General features: G+C 41.8%; 1 protein-coding gene across 2 annotated transcripts in view; it reads right to left on the reverse strand.

Annotated features, from left to right (window-relative positions):
- Window positions 1–22,712, reverse strand: part of LOC310894147 (chloride channel protein C-like) — an 84,472-nt gene that overhangs the window by 54,880 nt on the left and 6,880 nt on the right. For both annotated transcript variants that reach the window (XM_083823916.1, XM_083823915.1), the window contains exons 2-8: window positions 22,436–22,565; window positions 18,963–19,043; window positions 17,834–18,009; window positions 16,165–16,257; window positions 12,717–12,960; window positions 9,088–9,282; window positions 4,762–4,859 (exon numbers count right to left, since the gene is read on the reverse strand). In XM_083823916.1, the coding sequence (XP_083680042.1) occupies window positions 4,762–4,859; window positions 9,088–9,282; window positions 12,717–12,960; window positions 16,165–16,257; window positions 17,834–18,009; window positions 18,963–19,043; window positions 22,436–22,565 (1,017 nt within the window). The remainder of the gene's footprint in view (window positions 1–4,761; window positions 4,860–9,087; window positions 9,283–12,716; window positions 12,961–16,164; window positions 16,258–17,833; window positions 18,010–18,962; window positions 19,044–22,435; window positions 22,566–22,712) is intronic.

The raw sequence follows: 22,712 nt of genomic DNA on the forward strand, positions 1-22,712 counted from the left end.
AGCACTTCCATTCCTGTACACTTTCTCAGTCTCGGTCATCTTGAGTAATTGTGTCCTCCAAGCAGGTATGACTTCCTTCTCTGAGTCTGGGAGGTATCCAGCATGTTTTGGACATCACCACAACCCAAACAGTAACAATACGAACTCTGTTCCTGGAACAATGAGCTGGAGATCTGTGGTATTTGACCCACCTGATCCCTGCTCAGAACTACAAGGGAAACTTAAAATGCAGCCAACATGTAGTACAAGAAAATTTCTTCCAGACCCCAGATTGGCAACCAGAGGAACACAAGATACTTCCCCAATCTTGTATTTGCCTTTTACATTAATCCAACCACTCAGAGAATATATTCCAAATTCATAATGGTCAATAAAAAATAAAAAAAAACTTATTTACTCCATCCTGCTTGAGAAATCAAATGATTGTGTAACCCACTTCTAGCAAAACCTCAAGTTCCATACAAACAATGTCTTTACTACCAGTAAAGGAGTACACACAAAAACCAGCACATCTCAGAGGTCATTTGAAACTTGCAGTGATGTCAAAATAACAGAGAGAGAAACAACAGAAGAAAGTTTTTACAATTAAAACACATGGTTGAGCAGGAAGAAATAAGCACAGAGATGCAGAATTTGTTTACGTACAGGCTTTTGTACCACTAACTCTTTCAGCTTGAAATCAGTATATTTAGTAAATCATAGAATGGCTTGGGTTGGAAAGGACCTCAAATATCATCTAGTTCCAACCCCCTGTCCATAGGCAGGGACACCTCCCACTAGATTAGGTTGCCCAAAGCCCCAGCCAACCTGGCCTTGAACACTTCCAGGCATGGGGCATCCACAGCTTCTCTGGGCAACCTGTTCCAGTGCCTCACCACCCTCTGAGTGAAGAATTTCCTTCTAATCTATAATATAAATCTCCCTTTTTTAGTTTAAAACCATTCCCCCTTGTCTTGTCATTATCTGATTGAGCAAAGAGTTGCTCTCTGTCGTTTTTATAAGTCCTCTTCAAGTTCTGAAAGGTTGCAACAAGGTCACCCCGGAGTCTTCTCTTCTCCAGACTGAACATCCCCTGTTCTCTCAGCCTTTCTTCGTAGGAGAGGTGCTCCAGCTCCTTGATCATCTTTGCGGCCCTCCTCCAGACCCACTCTAACAGCCCCACATCCTTCTTGTGCTGGGGGCCCCAGCCCTGGATGCAGCACACCAAGTGGGGCCTCACAAGAACAGAGCAGAGGGGCACAATCACCTCCCTTGCCCTGCTGGCCACTCCTCTGTTGATGCAGCCCAGGACGCAGTTGGCCTTCTGGGCTGCAAGCACGCACTGCTGGCTCATGTTGAGCTTTTCATCTACCAGATCCCCAAGTCCTTCTCTGCAGGGCTGCTCTCAATGAGTTCTTCTCCCGGTCTGTGCTCATGTCTGGGATTGCCCCGGCCCAGGTGCAGCACCTTGCACTTGGACTTGTTGAACCTCATTAGGTTCACATGGGCCCACTTCTCAAGCTTGTCCAGATCCCTTAGGATGACATCCGTTCCTTCTGTTGTATCGACTGCACCACTCAGCTTGGTGTCATCTGCAAACTTGCTGAGGATGCACTCGATCCCACTGTCTATGTCATTGATGAAGATATTAAACAGCACCAGTTCCAGGACAGACCCCTGAGGTACACCACTCATCACCAGCCTCCACTTGGACATAGAGCCATTGACCACCACTCTCTGGGTGTTACCTTCAAGCTAACACCTTATCCACTGAATGGTTCACCCACCATATCCATATCTCTCCAATTTGGAGACCAGGATGTCATGTGGGACCCTGTCAAAGGCCTTTCAGAAGTTCAGGTAGATGACATTGGTCTGTCTTCCCTTGTCAACTGATGAAGTAACTCCATCATAGAAAGCCATCTACCCTTGGTGAAGCCATGATGGTTGTCTCGGATCACATCTTTGTCTTGCATGTGCTTCCAGGAGGATCTTTTCCATTATCTTCCCAGGCACAGAGGTGAGGCTCACGGGTCTCTAGTTCCCTGGGCTCTCCTTTCTACCATTTTTGAAAATGGGAGTGATGTTTCCCTTTTTCCAGTCACCAGGGACTTCACCTGACTGCTAGGACTTTTCAAATATGGAGAGAGGCTTGGCAACTGCATCAGCCAACTCCTTCAGGACCCTCGGATGCATGTCATCAGGCCCCATAGACTTGTACCTGTTTAGTTTCATCAGGTGGTCTCGAACCTGCTCTTCACTTACAGCAGGTGGGACTTTGCTCCCCCAGCCTCCATCTACGGGTTCAGGGAAACAAAAGACACGGGAAGCCTGACTGTCAGTGAAGATGGAGGCAAAGAAGTTGTTGAGTACCTCAGCCTTCTCCATGTCTGTGGTTGCAAGTTCACCCTTCTCATCCATCAGAGGGGGTACACTCTCCTTGGCTTTTCTGAGCAATGTAACTATAGCATCCCTTCCTGTTAGTGGCATCCCTTGCCAAGTGCATTTCCAACCGTGCCTTGGCTTTCCTGATCCCATCCCTGCACAACCAGACTGCATCTCTGTACTCTTCCCAGGCCATGTGTCCCTGCTTCCACTTCCTGTACATTTCTGTTTTGCTCCTAAAGACAGATTTGTCTCTGCTGTGGACAGGAGGACTGCACTGCTACACTGCATGTGCTTCACCAGGACCTGCTAAGAAGAATGGGAAGGAGCCCATTGCTCCTTTACCACCTCTTGCCTCCCCATGACCTCCTATTCCACCTTCTCCTAGGTACATCAGGGGTTGCTGGAAGTGTTACAAAACCTTATTGCAAGCACGGGTCCAACATAAATTCATGAAGATAAGCTATGCTAGAAGGAAGTACTGTTATACTGGCACAGCCACATACAGCCCCATCTGGAGCTGCAGCTGTTGTAATGTTATGGTTTAAAAGAATAAAAAAAATATATATATATACACATTTCACTGAAAGAGTTGGATCTGTACAAAAGACAAAAACAAGTATCTCACAATCTTTTTTGTTACATGGTTCTTATTGGATATTTTAAAGCAGCGAGGGTGCCTATTACCTACCTGTTGGATACTCAAAGGTTAATGATATTTACTTGTCCCTGGGTCACTGATTAAAAATCTCACATTAAGCTGAGATGAGCCAAATTTAAATGATCCCAACTATAATCTCATGATCGCAATCATAACTCTCTCTCTGAATTTCTAAGAACAGGAAAAAAATGAACAAGCTCCTTATCCATGTTCACTCTTGTACCTTATTACAGGTTGACATTATCACTACCTTCAGCAGATGCATGACCTTGCAAAGTCCATGACAATTTGGTGTTTAATTCCCTTCAGATCTATCCATCTTCAACAGGATGTACTCTTTAGAACTTGTAGCCACACCAAATGAAAAATTGGCATTAAGACAGTTTAGCCTCTAGGCTGGATCAGCCTGACTATTTTTAATTCAGAGACTGACAAAAAAAAAAAAAAAAAAAAAAAAAAAGCCATGAATTTATCACGGTTTCAGATGTTTTTCTTTAGAGCAAAAACAGTTTTGTTTTGAAAAATAACATTTTGGAAGCATTTAGTTCTTGAAACAAAAAGGATGTTGTGGTGAGGAAAAGAGTTTTTCCTGTAGCTATCCAAAAAGCCATAGTCATTAAGTCCAGGTACTAAGTAGATGACAAAGTTTGTTTTTATAAAAAATATGTAAATATTTAGTGTAGCAGACAATACTGAACAAAGTATTGCAAGTCAAATGATAGTCTAGAATTGGTGGCAAGAATGGGAAAGTATGTCTGCTTTCCATGTGCTTAAATAAGCTGTTTGGAGTCCAGCCACCAATGGCAAGTTATTCAGCATTTACCATTCATATCGTGCAATGTAGGATGCTGCCCACTTGGAAGGAGGACATGTTAAACTACAAGTTGGTAGTGACCATTTGCAATGACTGTGAAATCAAACTATTGTTTCATCTAAAATCCAAGCTATTCTGTTCCTGCTTCCTCTAGATTCCTCATAGGTATTTCTCAAGAAAAATACCTGGACTACAAAACTTGTATCAAATTCAAGGACCTCTTCAGTGTGTCACCAATAAAATCCCTAAGAATTCAGCTCCATATTCTCTGTTTATTAAGACAGTATTTGTAATTTTAAGGTCCCTTATTACAGTTTGTGCTGTACCGGCACGCACCTCTGATGTGTTCATTACCTGTTGGTGTTCTCATATAGATGACTGATCATGTTCCTCAGCCAGTGGTAGCTGACTGAAGCTGAGAATAAACAATTGTGTTCCTCATTCCAGCTTTTCAGTCAAAGCACAGCCTGATGCTTATAGGCTTATATACCTATATATATGGACTATATACCTTTTTAAAGCAAAATTAGTATTCTAAATTGAAAATGTGCTTGAGTGACGCATACAGTCCCATTTCAGGCTCTTTCCATTTTTGAACTCTTTTGTTTTTTCATTTCTCTTTTTTTCTTTAATTTGACATGATGAGGAATGTTTCTCACTAGAAAAGTTTGTGTGATTAAATGTCAGTGATTAATAGATTGTGTGATTCTTGTCTCTAGGTTATTTTATTTTAAATATTCAGTTCTGATAGGCCTTTGTTTTTTTTTATCCCAAATCTGTAACATCTAATGTATAAATTGTAACAACTGAGAGAAATTGTAACTAATTGTATTTACACATTAATTGTAATTTTAATTGCATGTTAATTTACATACTAATTGTAATTAATTGTAAGAGCTCCTGGTGACTCCCCCCCACTTACATTTCTGAGTTGTTTCTCAGCTGGTTGTCTCTCACATTCATGACTGGAGTGCAGGGAAAGAAATATGGTAAATATACAGTAACAGTCGTCGTACATACCTGCAGGCATTCAAATAAGCAAATAAACTATCATGAGACATAGAAACAGAGAAAAACAGCAAGAAAAGTGTCTAAAATCAGCAGTGCCAGCAGTTACCAGAAGGCAATTGTCCTTGGGGTCTTTCCCACATATCCCAACTCAGCCTTTGTCCATTAAACAAAAAAACAAACAAACAAACAAAAACAGTAGGGCCCGGATTCATCTAACTTAATGCACTGACCCATTGCAACTTGGGTCTCCAGTTGCAGTCTCTCTCTGTAGCCATTAAAAGGCCACAGCCGTCTCCCTGGAAGACCTGGAACACGCTGGATGCTCACCATGTGCCCAGCCTCCTCACCACCCCCTCCATCCCAAAAAAAGAGATTTGGAAAAAAAAAATCAATAGACATCTAGAGAGAAGCTACTGGAACACACAATCATATTAATAATAATTTTTCCAAGCACAAGATTTCATACACTCTGTGATTGTTATAAAACAGCTCAGGTAGCACATTTATAGAAGCCCTCAAGCTGAGAGTCAACTGCTTGCAATTGTGACTAATTTGTTTGACAATCGTATCTCAAGCATTTGTTTCCCTGTATCTCCAAGATTATAAACTTATGGGCAGAGGACTTCTAAAAGAGACAGGTAAAAATGGGAGAGGTTCAGTCTTCACAAAGCTTAGGTCAAGTTTTCTTTCTGAAAACTTAACTCTGGGATAGTTCAAACCCAGGTCAAGTTTTTGCCAAAGCCACAAAGTCCAACAGCAGCTAGGACAGCTAGAACAGAGCCAGTGGCTAGAGATTTAAAGCAGTAGCCTATCTTCACAGTTAAACAGAAAAAAATATATCCTTTCACTTAACCTTTTAAAGTTTTGACAGCTTAATATATGTGTATATATGCATATATCCTTAAATTGTTCACCCTACCCATGGAAACACTAAGCTTTTGGAACAGAAGCATTAGTCAACGAGATAAAAAAAAAAAAAAAAAAAGGTAAAGAAAAAGGAAGATAGCTCTGCCAGATTCTTGGCAAAACATTATCTACAGTGTGATTTCCTCACAGAGAGCAAGGTGATGAATTGAAGAGAAGCAAATGCAGGCCAAGGGGCAGAAGGGCACTTAGGAAGACGGCTTTGCTTAATCTATGGGCTGAAGATTAGATATTCAATTCCAGTCAAAGGAATGGTACTCCGGGTTATGTTGTGGGTGTGGAAGATACCATGATGGGTTCTTTCCAAGTTTAAATGAAGACTGGTTTATACAAGATTATTTTGGGTTAAAGTCGCTGTGACATAGTTTCTTTCAGTTGTCTGATTATATGAGTTTATGAGAAAGAAAAAAAAAAAAAAAACTGTACAGTTCTTTCTCAGATCAAACAGTTTCTTTCCTGCTTTTTTTTTTTCCAAGTTATAATAAAATAAGGACTGTGACCTGAACAGGATCCCCTAGAGCTAATAAAAAGGAAAAAAAGTCTGAACAAGAGTTCATGCTACAAAGTTAATGGGGGAAAAAAAAGTATGTCTCTATTTTGTTTATTTATTTATTTAAAATGATGAAGGCAAAATATGTAAGCTGCAAAGCTTTTGTAATAATTATAGCCCACAAAACACCTGCTATTCTTGCAGTTTCAGGTGTGATCTGGCAAGGTGCTCACTACTCCATGAACTTTTGGAGTCAGTAAGGTGACACTCCTAAGCAGTATAAAATAGCTTTTATGAGGCATTTTCTCTGTGTCTGACACTGAATCTTTGACTCTTTGCTAACTAATCTCAAATTTAATCCTACAGTATCTTCGAACAAGCTGGGTCATGCTGGCTTCTGTTGTGGCATGTTTTTTTCTTCGTTTGGCTGGTTTTTTGCTGTTTTTTGTTGTTCCAAAAAGTAACAAGGAACTGTGTGTTTTTCTAAGTAGCTTACGTAAAGCTTTTGTAATGTATTATGAGAAAGCCAAACCTTTCCCAATGGTAGGGGAAGTGGCTGTCAAAAGCAGAGCTCTGGCTCCAAATCATTAAAACAATAATTGTTACAAACCTGACCTTTCACAAACTGAGGTCCTTTGGAAACCGTTCAGTTTACACAGGACTAATGGGAGACACACAAGGAACTTTACTCCTCATTCTGATGGACTGAAAACTTGCCACTCAGGGATTTTTCTCAGGGTGTATCACTGCAGCACTCAACAGCACAAAGTCCCAACTCCTCTTCAAGACCTGGGAGCAAATCTGCAGCACAACAGAAGAAGGTTGCGCAGGCAAAAGATGCTCCCTGGAGCAAGGAAATGCCATTTTTCCTACCTACTTTATCCACTCCTTCAAACATGGAAGCAAAAAGCTTCACGTGAGCTTCCTCAGGGTATCTCACACCTGCGAGATGCTGAACACAGCTCCAAGCTGAAAAGCCGACATCCTGCCACTAAGAGGAGCTAAAATCCAGTTGTCATCAACGGTGTATGGACGTGCTCCTGTGCGGAGTGTTCACGGCAGATCACTCCTTCTCTCCTGATCCTCCTAAAGAAGCTCCGATTGCATCTCTGTTGTGCTAACGGAGAACCAAACGAGCAGGAGGCTGCTCTGAGCAATGAGCAGGACTCGGCCGAGGAGGAGGAGGAACTGGACTCCCATAGCATGCACAGTTTTCAAGGAGTAAATGAAATGCACTCTTTCAGACCTTATAGAAAGGAAAAATAGTGCAACCTATGGGAAACATACATATCTCTGTACCAATCTGTGGAGAAAAGGAATCGCTACAGATTGCAGAATCTTGACCTCAACCTATGGTTATTCACACTTTAAGCTCTAAAAGTTTCCCTTCTAGTATTTAAAATACTAATTGTTTTCTGTCAGTATTATCCAGGTAGCTAATGCAAGCCAGGCTGACCGCTTTTCCCCAAAGCTTGTGTTCTGTCATCTCAGAGTAGATGCTCTGAAGCCCGTGTCTGGGCTGATGGGTGAAGAGCATCTATATGGTCACCTCACTGATAAACAATTCAACAACCTTCTCTCCAGGAGGGAGGAAAGTGCAATAGTACATTAAAAAAAAAAATAAAAAATATGTAGCACACATAAAACATGCTAGCAAGTGTGCCTAAAAGAGGGCACAAGAAAGGATCTTCAGTGTGCACCGATTTTCCCACAGAAAGGTCATCTCAACACTTTAAAAGGTCTGAGAACTCCTTAGAAAGACTTCCTTAAAAAAGGAGAAGTAAAAATTATGACAAGCAGGGGTACTCACTAGAGAAACATACAGAGAAACCCAACTGCGCATATTTTACTGGACATGCAGTAGAAAAGTTCTGAAGGCTTTTCTCCTTCACATTTAACAATATTCTTAAGTTGAAGCCAAACCATAAAATTTAAAATTATGAAAATATTCAAAACGTGGGAACCTTGTTTCTATATCCTTCTTGTTCTGATGACTCCCCACAGGATAAAGTCATACAATGCCAAATGGAAACTGCAAAGCCTAGGGGTAAAGTGACACCATCGTGCCTTATATCATAACACTTGAGACTCCAGGCCAGCCTCCATCAGTGATGAACAGAACTAACTGACCCCAGATACACAACTAGGTCCAGAAAGTTTTCTATACCTAGTCACATCTTTCAAAGTCACTATGGCATTTATTATTCATGCATCTATTCTTACAACAGACAGAGATCTCCATTGCGGTCTTGAGGCAAAAATACGTATGACTGAGGTCTCCTGATTCTTTCCAATGCTGACAACTGAAAAGTTCTCCAGGTACAGAGGAGTGGAGAAGGATGTCCACCTGGTTCTGCTGCAGGGCATGGCAGCAAACTAACTCTGTGGGGTAATGAGAAGGCCAGCCATGAGCAAGGGAAAGTGGGAAAAAATGGATGAAACCTACTGTTACAGCCCTCTATAAATCCCAAATAAGTGCAGAAACACCCTAGCGTGAGTGGCAGATGTCACCTAGCTGAGCTAGCACCATCAGAATAAAGCAGCAGCAGGAGAGCAGGATGGTAAAATACTTCAAGTATTTAAAGAAAAACATAGCAAAACAAAAAAAATAACACCACAACAATAACAACCAACTTTCTTTTATACCTACCAACATTAGATACCTACACATCCTCTGGAAATCCGTATGTTTATTCTACTCCATTGTACATTAGGTCAAGAGCCAGAGGGCCAGATTCACTTTTGCATCCAACCAACTTATGATCTACCCTCATTAACCACTGTAAACATCATATAATCAAGAGAAAAGGATTATTTACTTACAAGGATGAGCACAGTTTCCAACAGCTTGCTTGTTTTTCTAACTGATGATTTTGGAATTGAATTAAAGAACTGCATACGTAACTTATTAATTTTTATATTTAGGGAAACAAAGAGAGCTCCCAGAAGACCTCCAAGCATTCCAAGCAGGATGGTTGGAATGAAGGCCAAGACGTGCATGTCCAGCAAGTTCTTAACCTGTGTTGAAGAAGAAGAAAATATGTTCTGAGCAACCTGCCAATGACATGACATATTGCACCCTCTCCTACAAAACCTGATACCACAAAGTAATTTCCACAGAAGAAATAAATCTTTCTTCCTGGTTTAGGGACTCAGCTAATTAATTTAAAGCTGCTCGCACATGAGGCAGTGTAATGCTCCTACAAACCTCACAGGAGTGGAGCCAGCAGGTAGATTGTCACATATAGCTCCATGAGCCAGTTATTTTCATTTCTGAATAGCTGTAAAGGACTTGAACAAGTAATTTGATAAGTTAAGGTCAGAAGTGTCCTCTTGGGGCCTACCTTTTCCCTAAGGAAGGTAATGAATCTAACAGAAACTTCGATGATGCATTGCTGTCAGCGCAAACACTCAGCACTTCAGATTACATCCAAATAACATGACACATTAGTTTTAGTGAACACTTTGAAAGACTCTGCTGGGCCAGAGCTTGCTCACGGTATCTTTGCTCACAGTATCTATATCTACCTCATAATTTGGGAAAGTTCATTTATTAAGTGTCAACCTACTTCCATGTGCATTGAGATTATTTATAAGCTCTAAGTAAAACTGAAATTTGATGCTGATCTGGAACAAGTCATGGAATACCAAATTACAAATGTAGAACATAATCTGACAGCTGGAATAGTAACTGAATTTTCTGCTTGATTCCTAAATAGGCAGCAAGGATGAGAGCAATATCATGCTTTAATATTACCTTCCAGCCAGCAAAAAGGGTCAATGGGTCTACAGATTGGTAGAAATCTATTAAATGCTGTGAGAATAATATTTCCTTAGCCCAGGCTTAGAGTTACACAGCTTTTTGTTAAGAGTATGATCTGGACAGAGTAAGAAATCATGAAACATTTAAAAAGCTAATTGGCAAAGAGCAGTAAGGGCACATGTTAAGGGCTGGAAAAAAAAAAAAAAAAAACTACACCGGGATAATATTTGGGGTAGTGCATAGGAGAAACTGGTAGCCTTCTTTAATTGCTTGAGCAAGCACACAATCCCTTTTACTGCTCAAGTTATTTTTTTTACTCCTCTTCTTATTCTTTTTCCTTAATCTTGTTCTTGTTTCTCCTCCTTCTAGAAATAGCCTAGACTTTAAGAAATCCACCAGGAGGCTGTTCTAAGCACTGATGCTATCTCCTGAGAGGAAGAATGCCAGGGTCAAAATCCAGTCAGGCCTGAAGAGTTGGTCCGTTGGGTGTTGCAGACTGAGAAAACTGGCCCGAACAAGGCAGAATCCCAGCATTCATTCCCAGACACAAGAAAGTCAACACCTGGAGACACACTCAGAGGAAGCCAGGAGTGACTTAAGGTGTATCTTACCCTATAATCAGGACTACAACAATCATATATGTCTGTTGTACATACTAACCAAAACTTCAGTAATACTATTTTTACCAATAGCTGCATCAAAATCCATCATTTTCCAAAGGATTTAAATAGATGCAATGTTTAAGATGTTGAAATTTAGAAGGAATAGCTCAATTAGAAGTAGAAAATTTGTTTTATTTACTGCAGAATCCAAATATCTTCCAGCATGTTCTACTTAATTCCAATCCCACATGAAAGTTAAAAATGTACACGCAGGTTTTTACTGTTTTCTCTCCCTTCCCTCATTTTTCCTAAGGGAAAGATATACTGAGATGATTGTTTTAAAGCAATATACACGTGTTACACTGCACATGTGTGGCAATACAAGTAAAATCAAGCCAGCGTTCTGCATTCTGGGAATGAACAGTGGCGGAGTGTATTGTTTTGTCATAGTGTTAGCCACATGCTTTGGCCAGTCATCAAGAAAAATCTGTTACCTACAGAACAAGCTTCACCTTTATAAATAATCCAACCCTCTACATAAAAGTGAAGCTTCCTGAAAATCTCAAGCTCTGGGGTACGATAAATTCCTCCTGTAACCTTTTCCTGAGTAGAAGGAAGCTAAAGAAAACAAATAGTTTTCTTGAGAAACAAAACCCACAAACTTTCAACTCAGAGTTTATCCACTGTAAACTGTGTTGGTTAATGCCACAAAACATGAAAGAAGAGAAATTTCCCCTGAGCCCAGTGTTCAGTGAAATGAAAATATTTCTGGTTATCTGTACCAACTTGTGAGCCAAAAACTATTGAACCCTGACAGAAGCCATCTAGATAATGATTTTAGCTAGCTTTTCCTGCTAATGACACTAAAAGAAGACAGGAGACAGAATCCACTGCTCTTTTCAGAAAACAACCTGAAAAGAGTGTCGAAAGAGCAATGTTTATTGTAAAATAGCGAACAAAGTAAATCCGCTCTCCTCTGTGCATGCAGCTGTCCATTACACAATACTTTGGCTTCAGCAATAAAGCTTTCTTCAGCAGGCCTGACCTCTTCGTTGTCCATTTCATCTCACCTTTCTACCACAAATTTATGTCTTCTTGGTTGTGTCACTACAGTTATTGGGAGGACTGCACAAAGAGTTGGTCCACAAAAAAGGATTTGGGTTAAAAACCAGTGTCTTCTCCCATTGCCCCAGCTAAATTTGTGATAAAACAAATATACCACAAATACTTTTGCATAGTATGTGTAAAATCATTGTATTTATATCAGGTAGCATGCACACACACAAAAAAGATTTCCTGTTTTCCAAATCATGATATGCCTACATGTGGAAAAATGTCATTATTTCAGGTTTTTGTATTGCTAGAGAGATTTAAAACAGGATAAATTAAGAGATCGATTAAAGTGGTCAGGGAATAACCTTAGGAGAAATTACTTGGTAGCAGAAAGTGGACTGGGATTCATGAGACCAGACGTTTATTTTTACCTTTCTAATTGGCCTTCAAGTCACATCATAATACAGAGAAAGATATTCAGGCACGAAGAACTGAAGATGATGATTCTCACACATCACTATTAAATCACCTTACAACAAAGATGAGTGAAAAACATAATAAAAGCAACTATTTTTAGGTGGAGATGAAGTAAAATTCAAAGAATAAGGTTGTATCATGCTGCAAGGAACAAAGGCCGAAGGTGATCTCTGTTGTGCAACTAGGAACAAACAGTGATTACGTTTTTAAATGTTTAATCTGTAAGCACAAAGAAACAGGGCCATGGTACAGCAATGGCTGCAGCAACAAAGGAGAGCTCAAGCCAGCCACAGAAGGAGAAGACATTGAACGTCTTGTACTACAATGTAAAATGTACTTCTCTGCGTAAGTAGGCAACATAAAACAGCTGTCTTGTATCTAAGCGATTACCAGACATAAAGCATGAGGGCTCCCATATCCACTGATCTGATATCTGCACATACGCCATCCTTCTCCCTTCTCAGTCCCACTTACCCCTTACTCCCCCAAGAATAATGTTGAGAGAAACAAGCCTAAAACTCTGCATCTATTTCCTCCCACATCCACAGAGTACTTACCCAAAACAGAATTCTTTTCTCTGCTTCAAAAAATCCAAAATGGCCTCTGTAAACAAACCCATGAAGAGAAGAGGACAGCAAATCCGTGGTGAAGGTAGCCATCAGGCAGCAAAAGAAGGTTTGCCAGGCCAACCTGATGTTCCAGAAGGAAGACACCTCCTCTAGGGTGAACAACAGCCCACCAATGGGAGCACGAAATACCGAAGCTATCCCTGCTCCCGCACCAGCCGTAATGAAACTGCGCCTGAAACAGGTAGAAAAGTCAAAATTTGATAATAGTAGGAAAAAAAAATAAAGAAAAGAAACAGAAGGTCTTCAGAAACATTTTTTCATGTCAAAGTTGTGTTTAAGGAGCTGAATTTAAAGAACTGATTGGTCATTTGGGGGTTATCATGGCAACTTTCATCTCTAGGATCTGAATACAGATCTGGTCTCATATTTGATTCTTATGGCTCAAGTTATTGGGACTACTTGGCAGCTTAGAAATGCAGTAATTCTGATATACTGCCAAGTCCACAAGGGCTTGTGGAGAAAAAATAAGGCCAGTCATAACAGTGACTGAAGCACCCATACAGTGGTAAAAACATTAAATAGTCCTTCTCTGAGTTTTTGTGGGATTTTGTCAGCAGGAATGGGGAAATAACATTTCATTCACAGATTTCCTTTATACTATAACTGTTGTTCTCCTTCTTGACCTTCAACCTTGACAAAACTCCTCAGTCCTAGAACATCACATGAGGAATGCAGTGCCGTGCCAGCAAGATGCTGAACTGGCACCCAGCAGTGTAATTCCAGGTGGAGGTATCATTTCATATCTTCGAATCAGTACAGGCACAGAGGTGAAATATTGCAGGAAAAAAGGTAAGAAAGTCTGGGATTCACCAGAGAATGAAAGTACAGTCTGGAACCTATGGTCTCAAGCAGTTCTTCGGTCTGTATATATCTGAGAAATCCACAGGGAACATATATGCTCTGTCTTCCTCCCATAAAGGTGTGAAGCTCACATACACACTGAGGAGCAACAAATTTGTGTCGCTGTAAGCAGCACTACGAGCTCAAATAGCAGAGATCTGCACAGTCAGTCACAGTAAAGAAAAATAAATAAATAAAAGAAAAATCATAGAATCATTAAGGTTGGAAGAGACCTCCAAGATCATCTGGTCCAACCATCCCCCTACCACCAATATCACCCACTAAACCATGTCCCTAAGCACCACGTCCAACCTTTAAAAAAATATATAGGTAACAAAAAAGAATTATAGTGTTGTAAAGAAAGGCATTAAGGGACAGTCTTCTCTTATACATGTATTACTATTCATTTTCTCACCCACATCATCATTTTGTTTCCAAAGGGCCTATTTCATTATATGAAAACAACATCCTGCATCATACATGTTTAAGAAAGACTGTAGTGTGCGGAACAGTGGGAAGGATATAGAAAGAGGAAATAATATTACGGAAGAAATCTGCCTTGGAAAACTGTATTCAGATTTAGCGCTTGCAATGGAAACTGGGCTGATGCTGACACATATATTGCATGAATCACTAGTGCTCAACAGCTTATAAAACTTGCATTCTTTGGATGTGCTAACTGAGACCCTCAGGGATGATTTGCAGAAATGCCGGTGTTCACTACTAACTGAGGTCAATGAGTATACAAAATACTCCAGTATTTGAAGTGTTAAAATATGTCAAGTTCTCAGCAAATAATATATATATTATATATATATATGACCAGATGTCTGAAAACATGCACCCTTTATTAGGTGTCCCTTCTGACTTCTCTGTGGTATCCAAAAATTTTATCAGTACAAAGATGGGTGGCAATAAAGATAAAAGACAGGAAAAAAAAGCTCATGTGTCAAAGCCCATACAAGGTTCCTCTCCTCCAAGGACTGTGGAGGAGCCCACCATAAAGCTACACAGACAACTTCACATCTGAAATTTCCCTGTTTACAAACATGGAGTTAGGCACTGCACGGATTGCATGGATTTTTACTTATATGTTGTATCTGCAAAGTAACATTATTTTCAGCAGTAGGGAACTCCACAGGTACTGCATGCCACAGTAAAAAGTAGGGGAATTTTGCTTGGACATCTCCAACTTCTTGCTCCAGCCAGTTGCACATGCTGTGTGTCACATCAGTAGTATCAGCAAAGCCATTGAAGACCCCTCCAGTCCTACAGATCCGTTACAGCTGCCTGATGGACAGAAGCCAAGGGTCCTTCAGCATCCTCATGCTGGTTGAGTTACTGCTGGGCCTGTGGCAGTACTGCGAGAGGGTACTGAGCCTACTTAATAACTAGAAAATATACTGGGGGAGTGGGATTCTTTCATCCTGATCTTTGGAAAGGAAGTGAGGCCTTGCTTAGACTGGAATTTTCCTCAGAAATTTCAGAATTTTTCAGAAACTTTCAGAAATTTCCTCAGAAATAATCCTTTTTCTAAAGGGGACTTCCACACAACCTGTCTCTCCCAGAACAGTTCCTGCCCACAAGTTAACACTTCTTTCTAATTACTCTGTAACTGTATGCTGCAGAGACAAACAAAAGTTCTCGGTGTTTCTCTTACCACAATTGCTGACTCCTTCCGTGAGTAACGTTTTGCTGAGGCCAGCACGTCTCAGATTTATTTAAATGACTGACCTTAAAAGCATAAAGGCAAAGGGGATCCCATATCTTCCCTCTGGTATTTTTTGATTTACTTTCAAGCTACAGATAGTTCACAGTGGCCATTCATATGAACTCTTCTTACTGGCTACTTTGTTTTTCTTAGGAAATTAACATGTGAGTCTTTCTCTTTTTCTTGCTTTAGAAAAATCAGTATTGCATGAGCTTTTGTGTGCATGTTTTATATGACAACATGATAACAAATACCATCCAAAAGACATAAGATGGTTTGTAATTTCTTTTTTTCTGGGAATTAATCTCATTAATTTCCATAGACCTGTTCAAAAGAGAGAGCTACCTTGCAAACATACATAACCAGAGAAGAGACAGATTTAAAAAGTGACAAAAGCAAATTACCTTTTTTAAACTAGAAAAACAAACCAAAGCTCCCCTAGTGCACACTATGGAATCCCCATCACCTCCCATTTCCTGAGCTGACACCGTTAGTTTGAGGATAAAGCCCATGGCTAAAACTCTTGCATTTTTCTCCCTCCTTTTACAGCTGAGAAGACAATGGAAAAAGGTCTTCAGCGTAAACGCACTTTTTCCACAAGCGTTCAATAAAACCACTTGAGAAGGTTTATTTTTATTAAGCAAGGTGAGGTGTGGGTTGTTTTTTTTTCCACCCCAAAGTGACAAAGAGCAGGAAGACCAAAAGATGGGTTTCCTCCTTGAGACATGAGGGGCTCGCTGGTGGCATGCTAGATACCCCTGGAGCACAGAGGGCAGAGGGGGAGCCACAGAGACCCCCGCAGCTTGCACCCTGCCCGTCACTTACTTGTCAGCTGAATTCCGGAACCTGGTGAAGAACGGGAGGTGGACGCCAAGGGTGTCCGACTGCAGCTGGCTCAGGCCACAACCCAGGATAGCACTAAAAGCGATGTTGTATAATTGAGAGAGCTCCTCAGTAAATTATTCATAAATCAGCCACGGTTCAAGGCAGGGGAGGACAGAGCCTTAGCCGGCATGCAGCAGCAAAGGTAGACTGGCTTCAACAGATTTAAACAAGGAAAATGTTCAACATATCTTTTAAGTATGCAAAGTCCTGTTGACATAAAGCAGGAGGCTATTGGAGACTTTCAGATTCTTAACTGGAGACTTAAATGGTTCTTTTGCAAGGAGCATTGCGATGATTGACCACAAAACGCCTTTTGAAGAACTGCATGTTAATGTCTGCCCAAGTGTGGTGACATGTCAGACTGTAGCCCATCATTTCAATCATCTGCCCCCAGGTTAATGACCATGGCAGGCAGAACAGCTCTGCTTCTGACAGAAGATATGTAAGGATTTAAATTATTACAGTGTGTTCCCAGGCAGCACTTCAAACTACAATTAAATGGAAAAAAAAGAAAACCAAATCCTTAGTGAAATGAAAAATCTATTCATTGTATAATCTTGGAAGACTTTTCTACAAGACTTAAATTAGGGGTCTTAACGAATCTCTCAGAGGCTTTTAGCAACTTACGTGTGTTTATGTTTAATAAAAATGGTAGAAGGTTCCAACTAAATTAAATTAAACTAGCTCTTAAGTCCTGTGTTTTGAAAAGGCATCACGTTAATACTGTGCTGACTTTCTTCATGGAAATATGATTCAGTTCTTTGGCTCATGCATCTCTGTTACCAACCTAGCACAAAGGAAAAACATCACAGCTGCAGTCTCCAAGCTCCTGGATACAAATGTCTGTCAGCAAAGAAAACAAAAGAAACCTAAATGGAGAGCTAAGCCTTGGTACTCACTGACTGAAAGGTTTGTGGCTCCTTCTGACTAACCATGCTCTCCTCTTTTTGAAAATCTGAGTCATCCCCAAGGGTGCTGCACCTCCTTACAGATAAATAATAAATAAATAAAAACCCACGGAGTAACAGCAAATGTGCAAGCGTGCTGGAGAAGAGAGGTTTGGTCAGGTCAGCGATGAGAAGAAACCTCAAGTATGAATAAGATCCAAAACCAAAAAGAAACAGAAATAAAAGAGCAAATTAACCAACAACTGATCTGCACCATGTTATCAGAGACCAATTTTACCATCTCATTTGTGTAAAGCCCTCCTCAAGCGGTTGCAATTTTACACTGACTTTGCATAGGTAAAAGCCACTACGCGAGGTGCAAGGCAGCCGGCCTCGCTCCAGGACAGGTTGCTTCCAGGAAGAAAATCGATGGCAGTTCTGCCCACCCTGTCTCCCCCTCTTGCTCAGCGCATTGTAAGCAGGTGTCCAGATAACTGCTTGCTGAACCCTGCTGGGAGTTGCGTTGAGGAACCCAGCCAACATTTAAAACACAGTGAAAAAATGTTTTTCTTCACTGTGTGGCTTGAATAGAGGGGACAGCGCAACATTGGTTGTGCTAATGCAGTGCAGGGTGTGTTTTAAACCAATGCTGCCACCAAGAAAGACATTGCAAAGCCATCCCCATTGTTTGATAGGTGTAACTTCAGTCTGGTATTTCTTACCCCAAATGGACCATGGGACCTTCTGGCCCACAGAAGAGCCCGGCTGCTACAGCTAGCACGCATGAGACAAACGTCCCTAGGAAGGTCTTGATATTAAAAAGATGCTGAATAGAAGTGCCGTTCAAATACCCAATGATTTCTGGCAAGCCAGACGGTGAACCTGCTGGACAAAAGAACTGCAAAGGGAAAATAATAAGCAGAGTCAGCGATCATATCCTGCCAGACACATCTATGGACACAGCTGTAAGTCCAGCTCTCACCTTGCTCTGATCACAAACAAATTTTCCCAGAATTAATAATGCATACGCACGCAAACCTCTGGCTACAGATGTTTAAAAACATGTGTTCCCAACAGCGCTGCTATGCACGTACTTAGAGAAAGGAGAGAAGACAACCACGGAGCAGGGCCCACCTCTGCTCCAGGCCCTGCCTCCCATGGCTGGAGCCTGCGTGCACATTACCTGAGGGGCAGGGGTGTACGCGAGCCTGCAGCAGCCCTTCGGTCAGCTCAGGCTTTGGCTAGCTCCAACCTGGTCGGTTATCACTTGTATCACAGCAAACTCCCTTTTCCTACTACTGCTGCTGGACTTTGTGGGAATCTCATTAAAACTTCACTTTTTCTTTCACCTACGCTGTTAATTGCCTTTCTATGATTAAACTGAGCACAGCAGGACAGTAAATGGCAGCAAGGCTCAATGCTCTAGGCCTTGCAGCCTTGTAAAAGTACCGATCTGGGCTGCGAGTGATACACACACAGCGCAGCTAAAAGATCAGTCTAAAACCAACAGTAATTTTTATATGGCCTGACGGTCTTTGGCTCAGGCCCCTTCCAAACACTGAGTTCTCACAAGTTACACAAGTTGCCACTCGTATTTATTTTACAAACACCACACACCAAGCGTAAATTGCATGGCTGCCACCACGGATTTCACCCCAGACACTTTTATACAAGTTACGTGCTGTGGAATTCAGCGTTAGGCTGAAGGCCAAAAAAGGCCTCTCCAGTTGGGTTGTAAAAGAGATTTTTTTTATATTTTTTATTAAATGCTGAATTAAACAGTATTTGGAAGAGTATGAGATGTGGGTTATTGCTGCATTGTGGGCTTCTTGCATTAGAGACGACACTCACCAGCACTGAGCTCGAGGACAAGAGGATCATGGCCAGCCCGGTGCCAAGCATGGACACCCACGTCAGGTGGAAGTTGCCATCCTGTCCAGTTTACAAACAGATCGTTACTTTGGCACCCATATAGCAGCTATATGGCCTGAATTTTAATCATCTTTTGCCCCACAGACTTCTGTGGACAGAATGTGCACCACAGGTAAAAAAAACAACCAACCCAAATAAATAAATAAATGAAACAAGCAGTGCAGCTTCTTTAAAAGGACTGGAGTGGCAGCAAGGTAAAGGTTGACCTTCAGAGTCAAGTCCTGTTTTTTTTCCAGGATGTTTTCCCCATCTCTACCAACACTGCAAGGGATATGTTGTTACTCATCAAAGCCCATCTGGGGAAAGAGGTGGAGTGAAGGGACCTTAAGAACATGCACTAGAAATCACTAAATGGAGCCTCCAGCAGATGTTTTCTCGAACAGAGGCTTCAAGGTCTTACACTAGCGATTATCTTCATGAATTCACATCTGTTATGAATAGACAGAATATATGTAAGCAAGCATTTTCGTGCTCTGTTTTAACCAAAAGCACATCTCCCATACTACGCCTTCTCACATTTAAACACCCGTTTCAGTCTCCCTGGATTTTGGGTTTGTTTGTTTGTCCTTGGGCTGACCGCAGCCACATTGTCTCCAGAGCTCCTCAGCCCCCACATGTTTTGCCTCCTTGCACAGTGCTCGGCTGTGATTCATTGTGTGTGTGCAGGTCAAGCACACCCCTTGCGTTTCGGAGGTCACGGTGTTATAGCCGGACACCGCAGCCTTCCCGTCAGCATCTCACAACAAGGCTTTTCGGAGCATGCATATTGTGCGGCACAGGCAGACAGGAAAGCAAACGGCACAAAAATGAGTTTTGCTCATCTGCAGCTGAAGGAGGTGTTTGGATGGGAAGGTTTTCCAGGGCAGGAGCTAAATGTTTATATTGTTGTAAGAGCCTGTGAGAGCTCACCTGCTGTCCCTCTTTGTTAATTTAATACAATAGGACGGTTTGTAACACAGCGGGACCTTTTGTGTGTGCAGCAGTTGTGGTGCCCTGGGGTTAAACTGTGGTTTCTATATATTCTTTAGTTACACTTCAGTGCTTATATATACACACATATATATGCATATATATCCATACGCATACATAGATGCAGGTATGTATGTGTATTCATCCAATGTTTATGTATTTCATAAACGTATGCTTAGTTTGTATATGAGAATCCCCAAAGAAATAAGATTTCAAGAGCCTTATAATATGCTTTCCGCATGGAAAACCTACACCTGTCTATTACTTGGATATTCCCTCTGATACACGTATCTCATATATTCCATCTTTTCAACGGAGTAAGTCTTCACCTGCATTTCTGCAAAGTGGTTGAGATCCGCCCTTCAGCAACTGGCAGCGTTATTCCGTTATCCTGATTTCACAGAACAGTGGAGGCTGGAAGGCACCTCTGGAGATCACCTAGCCCAAGCAGAGACTTGAAGCAGGTTGCTCACGGCTGAGTCCAGTCAGGTTTTGACAGTCTCCAAGGAGGGAGGCTCTGCAGGCTCTCTGGGCAACACGTCCCAGGGCTTGACCACAAAAGACTGAAAATCTTTTTCTTATGTTTAAGTGGAATTTCCTGTATTTCACTTTTTGGTCATTGATTCTCTTTGCTGAACACCACTGAGAGGAGGCTGTCTCTGTCTGTCAGTAATAATGACTCACGCAGCAAGTACTTACAAACACACAGTGAGATCCCCCTGAGCCTTCTGTTCTTCAGGCTGAACCATGCCAGCTCCTTCAGCTTCTTCTTGTATGTCAGAGGCTCCAGTTATCATCTTCATGGATCTTAACCAGGTCCACTCCAGTATGTCCATGTCTCCCTTGTACTGGAGAGCCCAGAACTGAACAGAATACTCCAGACCTGGCCTCACCAGCACTGAATAAAGGAGAAGGATCACCTACCTCTGCCTGCTGGTAACACTCCTCCCAGTGCATCTGAGGAAGCTGATGGCTGAATGGCAGCACAGTCATATGGCCTATCAACCGCTGTTTTCTTCCAGTTTTGTTTTTGTCTGCAAGTTTGCTAAGCACACACTCTGTCCCACCATCTAGACCATTAGTGAAGATTTCTAGCAGTATTTGGCCCCAGCATTGACCCCTGGGGTATACCTGTGGTGACAGGCATCCAGCTGGATTTATGATGCTTATCAGAACCCTATGAGGCTGACAGTTCAGCCCGTTTTTAATCACTGCCCACTTACCTAACCCATACTTCATCAGTTTGCCTGTGAGGATGTTACGGGAGACAGCGACGAAAGCCTCGCTATAGTCAAGCACAAACTACATCCACCATTCCAGCCACTTCATTGCAGAAGGTGGTACCCACTGAAAATCCATGCTGACTGCTTCCAATCACCTCCTTGTCCTTCATACGTTTAGAAATGGTTTCCAGGACTACCTGCTGTCACCTCTCCAGGGGTTACGTGGAGATTGACTGGCCCATAGTTCCCTGGATCCTTCTTCTTGTCCGTCTTGAAGATAAGAGTGACACTGGCATTGTCTGCAGACCCAAGCCTACAGAGCTGCACCCTGCCTTAGGAGCTGCCTCTGGGTTGTGGACTCTCCTGTGTCAGGGGTAATTTCTGCCCTGGGCGCTGGGGACCATGTCCTGCAGCTCCCTGCCACCACTGCTGAGCACAAAAACGTTGCCAGCAGACACTGGCCCCGTCTGCACAAACTGCTGTGTCTGCCGGATCACTCCTGAGGGTTACACAGGCTTACCCCAGCACCGGCTGTAAGGATGCTTGTCCCTCCCTGGGCAGGATTCAGCTGAACAGCACCTTTCTCACAGTAAGCTCTTCAATATCCTTTCTATATTCTTGCTGTCTACCATAGATACCACAAAACGTGCTAAAATTTTACCGAGCAGTTGGATCAGAGATGCTTTAACACTGGCATTGGTTTTAGCCATTAAGTGGTTTTTGCTGCCACCATCCTGATTATCACAGAGGTGGCAGTACCATGATACCCATCAAGAACAAAATAAGCATTCCACAATAATCTGCGCACAGCATTCGCAAAAGATAGCTACCCTAGAAATGGAAACAAGTAACATCTCTGATAACAAGTCCATATTTACTTGGACTTGCTTAGGTTACATTAAGGGAAACCTAATCCCTCCCCTTGGGCATCAACAATACACAATGTTCCTTTCACCGTGTGCCTGCACAAGGGGGAAGGCCTTCACCAATCTCATGACAAGAACTCCATCAGATAATATACTGTACTATGGGGTAAGTTGGAGCAAAGGACACCAATGCATGCCTGGACAAAGAGCCATGGGATATTTGATGTCCATACTCACCTAGACAGGCAGCACCTCTAGTCAGTTAAAACTTCATGATGTGGATTTTCCAATAAACAAACACAGAAAGAGGTCAATCTAACTTTCTTTTGCTCACCTTCAGGTAATTTTCCACCAGGTCCCATTTCAATGTGATGAGAGAGTCAATTATCTGATGAGTCAAAAACCCCAGCATCCCAACTGCTGTTCCGATTAGCCCCATCAGCAGCCATCGATCCCACTCTTTTCTAGAAATAGGAAAACACGGTTACCTCTCAGCCTCCAGCAATGGACTCTTTGGTGTGTTTCCCCTCATAAACACAACTTCAGTTTTTAGGACCATTTGATTACTAACCACGACTGTACAAGCAAAAGGTTGTTTCTACCAATATCTC

The sequence above is a fragment of the Anser anser genome (assembly GCF_964211835.1).
Source record: "Anser anser genome assembly, chromosome: 2".
NCBI lineage: Eukaryota > Metazoa > Chordata > Aves > Anseriformes > Anatidae > Anser > Anser anser.